The sequence below is a fragment of the Silene latifolia genome, chromosome Y (assembly GCF_048544455.1).
Source record: "Silene latifolia isolate original U9 population chromosome Y, ASM4854445v1, whole genome shotgun sequence".
Classification (NCBI taxonomy): Eukaryota; Viridiplantae; Streptophyta; class Magnoliopsida; order Caryophyllales; family Caryophyllaceae; genus Silene; species Silene latifolia.
The window spans coordinates 191,099,945-191,110,501 of record NC_133538.1 but is presented as its reverse complement, the minus strand read 5'-3'; the positions used below and the strand labels follow the sequence as shown (position 1 = coordinate 191,110,501).

The following is a 10,557-nucleotide window of genomic DNA, read 5'->3' as shown; positions in this document are numbered from 1 at the left end:
GTGAAAGGGATTAAATCCCGTGTGTTGAAAACAGCGGCACTCGACCGAGTGCCGAGTTCACTCGATCGAGTGGACTCACTCGGCCGAGTAGCACTCCAGTCAGTCGAGTGGACTCACTCGGTCGAGTGGACTCACTCGGTCGAGTGTACCCTTCACGCGACCGAGTGGACCTACTCGATCCGATGTAACGCCACACGGTCAAGTCCAGGTCTAGTGTAAGGCTATCCTTCCCTTGGGAGTGATCTCTTATCGGTCTAAAGGTCCTCTCACATGTTCCTATGTCTAGATACGGGTCCCATAAGGCCGGGTATTACAATTAAGTTGCAGAAGTCGCTTCTCCTTAGCCAAAGATGGGTCGAAATTTAGCTCTTTTATCGCTTAATATGCGCGATGCTCCAACTCCACTGGAAGATGACATACCTTACGATATACCAACCGATAAGGTGTCATACTTATAGGTGTTTTAAAAGCTGTACGGTACGCCCATAAAGTGTCATCTATCTTCAAGCTTCAGTCTTTCCGATTCTTGTTAACTACCTTCTCCAAGATAGATTTTAACTCCCTATTCGAAACTTCCACCTGACCACTAGTTTGTGGATGGTAAGCTAGACCGGTCCGATGAGATACTCCATATTTAGCCAATAGAGCTGATAAATGCTTCTCATGAAAGTGTGTGCCACCGTCGCTGATGACAACTCGAGGGACACCAAAACGGGGAAAAATGATCTTCTTAAATAAATTCATCACCACCTTAGCATCATTAGTAGGGGAGGCAACGGCTTCCACCCACTTTGAGATATATTCTACAGCAACAAGGATGTAATGATTCCCTTTAAAATATGAAAAGGGACCTTGAAAATCAATTCCCCAAACGTCGAAAAGCTCGACCTCAAGTATACCGATTTGAGGCATTTCATACCTCCTAGATATGTTACCAGTCCTCTGACAAGCGTCACAATTAGTAACAAAAGCGTGAGCATCCCGGAATATGGTAAGCTAATAAAATCCTGACTGTAAAACTTTAGCAGTAGTCCTAGAAGCACCATGGTGACCGCCATAAGGAGAAGAGTGACATCGGTTAAGGATACCATTTACCTCCCACTAAGGTATACAACGACGGTAAATATCTTCAGCACAGGAACGAAACAGATATGGATTATCCCAGAAATAATAGCGAACATCGTGCAAGAATATTTTCTTATAATGATAAGACCTATCGGGTCTCAGTTGTTGACCTACGATGTAATTCGCATAGTCAGCGAACCATGGCTCTTCATTACAAGAAATATGCATAAGGGAGTCATCTGGAAATGAATCATCAATTGGAATAGCATCTTTGTCATCATAGCGAAGTTGCGAAAGATGGTCTGCGATTACGTTCTCTACTCCATTCTTATCTCGAATCTCGAGATCGAATTCTTGCAGCAACAGAATCCATTTAATCAACCTTGGCTTGGCCTCTCGCTTGGCCAAAAGATACTTTAACGCAGCATGATCAGTGAACACAATGACTTCAGAGCCCACTAGATAGGATCTAAATTTCTCCAGTGCAAAAACAATAGCTAGCAACTCTTTCTTCGTGGTAGCTGTGGGATTTATCTTTATGCATCCCTTAAATTTTAAGGACTATAACGAATTATAACATGATGAATTACTAGTCATAAAATAAAATGCATAAACAAGATCGTAAAGGATTAAGAAATAACCTTCGGTCCTAGCAAATTCGGCCTAAGAACAATATCGCAATCATATTCGCCTACTAGTTGCACCCAAGACGATATGAGAAATGCCCTTAACTTGTTGCTAGAATCGATCCCCAAATTTCAGTAAATCAAATTAGGGTTTATCGTTTTTGTGTTTTTAGATGAGAGGCAAGAATGGGGAAAAGAATTAGGGTAAGAAAAAAAACCCTACTCTCCTCTTATTGTAATCTAAATTAGGGTGAAAGAGGGAGATATTTTTTTTCTCCTCAATTCGGCCCATCTGACCGAAATTAATGAGTAATATCTCCTTATTTTCGGTTTTGGCAAAAATGTATAAATGTGTTAAATATAAATTGTCATCTAGTGAGGATCGAACCCATAACCTCTTGGTTTGAGTACCCTCACTATTACCACTATGACACATTCATCTTGTTGATAGTAAATATAACCGATTAAATTTAATTAAGAATTAACATATTAATTCGTCCAAGCTAACATTACATATATTTAATTAAATATAACTTATTATATTCAATTTACGAATTGACAGTTAATTCGTCTCAATTAATATTATTTAATCTTCATTAAATAATTGTCTCATCAACACATTGACTATCTGTTTAGTCATGTAAGGCATCAATGTGATTACATTTCCATAACCACATCTCTCAAACACATCCTATAGGTGTGACCTTTAGGGACTAGTTGATCACCGCTATCTGTATGATAATAACGTCAAACTTTCTAGCAACCCAACCGTTATTAGGTAATCGTTAATCAACTGATTAAAATACGAAGTATACCCTTGTGAACCTGTAAGAGATTTACAAATGTTATCACACTAATTTGTGGAGGACACAAGGTCCAACAAACTCCCACTTATCCTCACAAGTGTATGTGCGATGACCGATTCTCATATCCTAAAATTTCTCCCACTCAATGTAAAACAATTTGCAAAATCTGTATTCACAAAGGTCGTATTTTACAAGTGATCTGCATCAAGAGTGGTTTCCCCGACTAGAGAGTAACTTAACTGATAAACGAATCTTCATTCGAGCATGGCCATGCATTTCAGTTACAACTCCTCGAGTGGCCATGAGAAATAACTATACCTGATAAGGGTTGGATATTTTCCTCAACTCGAATCCTGCCGATGTAAGCACAGTATGAAATGACCTTGAAAAAATCTACTTAGCCTCCAGTTACGGCAGGCCATGAGAAAGAAACCAAAGTCACCCAAAAACTGCCTTAATTGTGGGAAATAATCTGTATACTTCCCTTATTATTAGGGATTATAACGAATTTAATGAAGACGATACTAGTCATAAAATAAAAATACATAAACAAAATTAAAGGATTCAGAAATAACCTTCGGTCCTAGAAAATACGGCCTAAGAACAATATCAAAACATATATTCGCCTATCAGTTGCACCCAAGACGATATGAGATATGCCCTATTGATTATGCTATAATCGATCTAAAATTTTCTGTAAAAATTTAGGTTTTTTGTGTTTTTACTGATGAGAAGAGGCAAGAGAATGAGTAGAAAAATTAGGTCTAAAAATAATCTCCCTCTAACCTACTTAAACAGTGAATTAGGTTAGTAATAGGGTAGATATTTTCTTCCTTATTTTCGGCCCATATAACCGAAATAAGGAGTATTATTTCCTTATTTTGGTTATTCCAAAAATAGGTAAAATGTGTTAAATTGTCATCTAGTGAGGATCGAACCCATGTCCTCTTGGTTTGTGTACCCTCACTATTACCACTATGACACATTCATCTTGTTGATATTAAATATAACCGATTACATTTAATAAGAATTAACAGATTAATTCGTCAAGCTAACATTACATACATTTAATTAAATATAACTTATTATATTCAATTTACGAATTGACAGTTAATTCGTCTCAACTAATATTATTTAATCTTCATTAAATAATTGTCTCATCAACATATTGACTAACTGTTTAGTCATATTAGGCATCAATGTGATCATATTTCTATAACCACATCTCTCAAACACATCCTATAGGTGTGACCTTTAGGGACCAGTTGATCACCGCCATCTGTATGATAATAACGTCAAACTTTCTAGCAAGCCAACCGTTATTAGGTAAACGTTAATCAACTGATTAAATATACGAAGTATACCCTTGTGAACCTGTAAGAGATTTACAAATGTTATCACACTAATTTGTGGAGGACACAAGCTCCAACAAACTCCCACTTGTCCTCACAAGTGTATGTGCGATAACCGATTCTCATATCCTAAAATTTCTCCCACTCAATGTAAAACAATTTGCAAATCCTTATTCACAAAGGTCGTATTTTACAAGCGATCAATATCAAGAGTGGTTTCCCCGACTAGAGAGTAACTTAACTGATAAACGAATCAACATTCGAGCATGGCCATGCATTTCAGTTACAACTCCTCGAGTGGCCTTGAGAAATAACTATACCTGATAAGGGTTGGATATTTTCCTCAACTCGAATCCTGCAGATGTAAGCACAAAGATATGAAATGACCCGAGAAAAAATCTATTTAGCCTCCGATTCACGGCGAGACCGTGAGAAAGAAACCAAAGTCACCCAAAAACTGCCTTAATCTCAAGAGACAGTCGATAGTCAAAAGAATCGACTCTAGGAACACAATGGATGTCCTATCCACGACCTGGCACCGAATGTTTTTAAACATTTAGGACTCCATTACGTTGTCACAAAAAGTTGTCCTACGAGGTATCGTTACAATCTCGCATCTCTGATCGATCGATCGTCAACCGTTTGACTTATGGCTCGTTGAACCCACCATCAATCGACTGCACAATATAATAGCCGGAGTTATCGGCTCACATTGGCGATTACGGACCAAAACAAATATAATGTAATTCAGTTCACTTTGTGGCGTTCAATGTTGTCAGTACAATCCACATGAAAAACAAAATATTATAATAAAACGATGAAGTTATAAATAGTATATGAAAAAGATAATGTATCAAATCCATAATCAAGTACTACAATTCAGGAACGCGATTAATTCCCATGGAATTAACGTGCCCTACATGCTTATCATAATTCAACGGTTTAGTGAGAGGATCCGCGATGTTATCATCTGTCGCAATCTTGTCTATCACTATCTCCTCTTGCTCCACGTAATCACGGATCAGGTGAGCTTTCCGATGTACATGTCTAGATTTGTTGCTAGACTTTGGCTCCTTAGCCTGGAATATGGCACCTCTATTGTCACAATAGATGGTGATCGGGTCATTCGAACTAGGAACTACTGTAAGTCCTTGTAAGAATTGACGCATCCATATCGCTTCCTTTGCTGCCTCCGAAGCGGCATAGTACTCGGATTCATTAGTAGAATCTGCTACAACACTCTCTTTGGAACTCTTCCAGCTGACCATAGCACCATTAAGAGTGAAGACGAACCCGGACTGAGATTTTGAGTTATCTCGATCCGTTTGGAAGCTAGCATCTGCGTAACCGATTGCGCATAGCTTAGTATCGCCTCCATAAGTCAATACCCAATCCTTAGTCCTCCGTAGGTACTTGAGGATGTTTTTGATAGCTATCCAGTGTGTTTCACCTGGATTCTTTTGGTACCGACTCGTCATACTCAATGCATATGCCACGTCTGGATGTGTGCATATCATGGCATACATGATCGATCCTATTGCAGATGCATAAGGAACACGACTCATGCGCTCAATCCCTTCTGGAGTCGTGGGTGACTGAGACTTGCTCAACTACATCCCAGTCGTCATTGGAAGGTTTCCTTTCTGGGAGTTGGTCATGCTGAACTTCTCAAGAATCTTATCCAAATAAGACTCCTGACTAAGTGATAACGTCCGTCGTGATCTATCTCGGTAGATACGGATTCCCAAAATGCGCTGTGCCTCACCCAGATCTTTCATCTGGAAATGGTTCTTCAACCATTCTTTAACCGAAGATAGGAGAGGAATGTCATTCCCAATCAAGAGTCTGTCATCGACATACAATATCAAGAAAACAGTCTTGCTCCCACTCGACTTGATATATAAGCATGGTTCCTCGACCGATCGAGTGAAACCATACTCTTTTATCACCTGGTCGAAACGATGATTCCAACTCCGAGAAGCTTGTTTAAGTCCATAAATAGAACGCTTAAGCTTGCATACTTTCTTAGGATGTTTAGGATCTATGATACCTTCGGGTTGCACCATGTACAACTCTTCCTCCAAATAACCGTTTAAGAAGGCGGTTTTTACATCCATTTGCCCAATTTCATAATCATGAAATGCGGCTATCGCTAAGATTATCCGAATGGAACGTAGCATGACTACAGGTGCAAAAATCTCATCATAATGCAGTCCGTGCACTTGAGTGACACCTTTTGCCACAAGTCGTGCCTTATAGGTATCTAGTTGTGCGTCTGCAGAACGCTTTATCTTGTAAAGCCATTTGCACTGTAGAGGTTTTTCCTTATTAGGTAAATCAACTAGATCCCATACGTTATTCTCATACATGGAGTCCATCTCGGATTGCATGGCTTCGAGCCATAGCTTTGAGTCGGAACAGGTCATAGCACCTTTATAGGTGACGGGTTCATTACTCTCTAGGAGTAAAACGTCATTTCCTCGACCATACCAATGTATCTGTCCGGAGGATGAGAGACTCTACCCGACCTCCTAGGTTCCTCAGGAATATTAACCGTATCATCAGTTGGAGGAACAACTTCCTCCATCCGTTCCTCGGTTGTTGGTTCTGGAATCTCCTACAGCTCGAAGGTTCTATTACTCGTCTTGTTCTCGAGAAATTCTTTCTCTAAGAACGTCGCACTAGCCGCAACAAAAACTCGATGTTCGGTAGGCGAATAGAAGTAATGACCAAATGTTCCTTTTGGATAACCTATAAAGTATTTCTTGATCGATCGCGGGCCGAGCTTATCCTCGTGTCTCCACTTGACATAAGCCTCGCAGCCCCAAACCCGAATAAAGGACAAGTTAGGGACCGTTCCCTTCCACATTTCATATGGAGTCTTGTCGACAGCTTTAGACGGACTTCGATTAAGTATAAGAGCAGCTGACAAAAGAGCAAAACCCCATAATGAATCAGGCACTACCATGTGAGTCATCATGGATCGAACCATATCAAGTAAGGTTCGATGTCTCCGTTCGGACACACCATTCAATTGAGGTGTTCCAGGTGGAGTTAAGCGCAAAACGATTCCACGATCTTTCGGTGTTGATCAAACTCATTTGAAAGATATTCGCCACCCCGATCTGAACGGAGTGCTTTAACCTTTCTACCCGATTGGTTCACCCCTGTTGCGTATTCCTTGAATTTCTCAAAGGACTCACTTTTATGCTTCATTAAGTAGACATATCCTTATCTACTCAAATCGTCCGTGAAAGTGATAAAATATCTATAGCCATCTCTAGCGGTAATTGACATAGGTCCACAAACATCAGTATGTATGAGTTCTAATAGGTCACTAGCGCGCATTCCAACACCTTTGAAGGAGATTCGAGTCATCTTGCCAATAAGACATGATTCACACGTGCCATATATAGAAAAATCGAATGCGGGAATAGTCCCATTATCGACGAGTTTCTTCACGAGTTTCTCATTTATGTGTTCCATTCGACAATGCCATAGATAGGTTTGATCTTTGTCACCAACCTTTATTTTCTTATTATTCACGTGTAATACTTCTGTGGTTTGGTCTAAGATATAAATTCCATTCATGGAAACTGCTTTGCCATAAATCATTTCATTGAAAGAGAAAATACAGCTATTATCCTTTATTGAAAATGCAAAACCGTCTTTAGCAAGTACGGAAACAAAAATAATGTTCTTAGACAAACTGGGTACATAGTAACAGTTATTTAAAAATAACTCAAAACCACTAGGCAGTTGGATTACATATGTTCCCTTCGAGACAGCAGCAACTCGTGCTCCATTCCAGACACGCAGGTCCACATCACCTTTTTCGAGAGGTATGATGTTCTTTAGGCCCTGCAAATGATTACACAGATGAGAAAGACAACCAGTATCTAGTACCCAAGTTCCAAAACTTGCATGGTTAATCTCAATCATATGAATATAAGATGACATACCAACAGGAACGACGCGGCCTGCTTTGATGTCCTCATGGTAGACGGGACAATTCCTCCTCCAATGTCCATTCTTGTGACAATGGTGGCACTCTATGTCACCGCCCTTGCTCTTTGCCTTGCCCTGTGAGCCATTAGTCTCACCAGGCGAACTCTTACCGATTCCTGGCTTCTTAAACTTTGGCTTACCTACACTTAGGTCGCCATGAGCCTTGCCCTTACCTTTACCCTTGTTGTAAATCGTGAGAACATCCTGCTTCATGCTCCCACTCAATTTCATATCCTTCTCGGTATGTATGAGAAGGGAGTGTAGCTCATGAGGACTATTTTTCAAGTCATTTATGTAATAGTTCGCCCTGAAAAGGGCAAAACCATCGTGAAGAGAATGAAGCATTCGGTCAATGACAATGCTCTCACTGATTTTACAATTCAGTGCCTCCAGCTTCTCGACATTCTCAATCATGTGAAGAATGTGTGGGCTAACCGGTTGGCCCTTCTGGAGTTTCGCATCAAAGAAGCGACATGTATGCACATATGTAACCATTCTCGGTGCTTTTGAGAACTCGTTAGTGAGCGTAGTGAAAATCTTGTTTGCACTTTGGGCAATGAAGCGTCTCTGCAAATTGGTTTCCATTGCAAAGATGAGTACGTTCTTTATCGCACCCGCTTCCATAACGAAATCACTATAAGCGAGTGACTCGTTGACTCCTGCATTGGGGCCTGGGTTGACCGGTATTGGATCAGTTAAGTACTTGAGCTTACCGTCAGCAATGGCAAAGATTCCGTAGTCTTTGCCTCCCGATCCGCAAAAGTTGGACCCGTCATTTTTCGACGTGTGAACCGATTCATCTCGGTCCATGAATATTTTCACCAGGACGCGCGATCAAGTGTGGCACTAGGCATTGGGATTGCGTTATTTCCAGCCATTTGTTGTAACAGTATTATCAAAAATAATCGTGTTCTACACTGCGAAAGAACAATAAAAATAATAAGCATGTGCATCGTTTTGATTTTAAGTCTAATGAATTAATGTCATAACGCGAAGACTCAAAACATTTATACAATTGACCTCCCTTAAGAATTATATAAATGATCCCAAGACTAAATTCTCTGTAAATTGATAAGCTAACCTTTTAGCTAATTCTACCGTTAGAATTCTTGGTCGATAAATTTCTGTAAATTCTATCTTTAGTCCATCATAATCACGAGAAACTCTTCGGACTATGATGTTGAGGTAAACTAAGTAAACACAAGTACTTACCCAACATAGAAGGGGTCATATTATGCCTACCGACGAAGAAGGGATTCATAGTTGTTTGCCCTTATAAAGACTAATCTCAATTTTCATTTTAGAGGAAGATCTCATCAACTTTATTTTAATTCATTTTAAGTGAACTAATATCTAGCATGCGAGAATGAATAAACTAAAGTGATGGCTTAACAAGTGTGTGACATCTATATGTCCATGAAAACTAACATACAACCTATATGAGTCAATTTTCATGCATTTTAGTAGTAGGTGGTTTGGTTTTAGGCGGAATATGATGCATAAACTAACATGTAAATGAAAAACAATAGAATGAAAAACGTAAAAACAATAAAAGTCCTAGTGTGGCATATCCTATCAAAATGAACATTAAATACAAGTTTGGAATCCATCCTTGGACCCGAGAAGTTTGTCTTGATGTTCCATCTTGATCCATGTAGCGGGAGTGAGCTCCAATCTCCATCTTTAGTCTTCTTTGAAATTACAATAATTAAGATTACATACTAAACCTATTTATTACAATCTAATTTCAAAACCCAAAACTAAAAATAAAGGAGATTCGAGATCTCATAATTACATAAAAAAAATCATGTTTCCTTCATTAGGAAAACATAATTTGACTAAGGCCAAACTAAGTATTACAATTTACAACCGATTGCAAAAATAAATACGTAAATAAAATTCATTCATTCGATTCATTCAACAAAATTAAAATGCATCAACTAAAAATAAATTAAACATACATGACACAATTTCTTAATTATGTTGATTAATTTATCCAAACCACCTATTTAATTGATCAAATTAAGTGACAATTCCTCAATAATCACTATAAATTTAATCTTAATTCACATTAAACTTGTAATATGAATTCAATCCGTCAAAATTTTAAACTGCTTTAAAATAATTAGGTATCTTATAATTATGAACCGCTTCACAATAATTAATTTGCCAAAACAAGACTACTTTTTTTTATTGTCTCGGCAAAACCCAAAAAAAAAAACAGATTTTTTTTTTATACAGCCCTGTCGTGAACAGTAACAAAACAGGAATTTTTTTTTTTTATCTTTTCTCGGTAAAACTGAAAAGAAACAAAAACAGCCCGTAATCTTTTCTCGGTTTTTCAGCAAAAACCGAACGAAAAAAACAGAATTTTTTTTTTAAAAAATTACTGTTCATCCGTGAATAGTAACGGAAACGAAAAAAAAAAAAATTCCACAACTCAAAAAACAATCCAGCCGATTACATTTTTTTCTCGCAAACCCTAATTATTGTTTACAAACAATTTTATGAAAATCATCAAAATTAAAATTCGTGGTCTTGGCTCTGATACCACTTGTGGGAAATAATATGTATACTTTCCTTATTATTAAGGATTATAACGAATTTAATGAAGACTATACTAGTCATAAAATAAAAATACATAAACAAAATTAAAGGATTCAGAAATAACTTTCGGTCCTAGCAAATATGGCCTAAGAA

The 10,557-nt window shown here is 38.3% G+C and overlaps 1 protein-coding gene across 1 annotated transcript; it reads right to left on the bottom strand.

Moving 5' to 3' along the window:
* Window positions 1-510: 510 nt before the first annotated feature.
* LOC141629684 (uncharacterized) lies at window positions 511-912 on the bottom strand. The gene has a single exon (XM_074442655.1). The coding sequence runs from the start codon at window positions 910-912 to the stop codon at window positions 511-513; it is 402 nt and encodes a 133-aa protein (XP_074298756.1).
* Between the last annotated feature and the right edge of the window lie 9,645 nt (window positions 913-10,557).

What these genes read in the sequence shown, in the direction of transcription:
- LOC141629684 (XM_074442655.1), bottom strand. Translation starts at nt 912, where the DNA reads ATGCCTCAAATCGGTATACTTGAGGTCGAGCTTTTCGACGTTTGGGGA.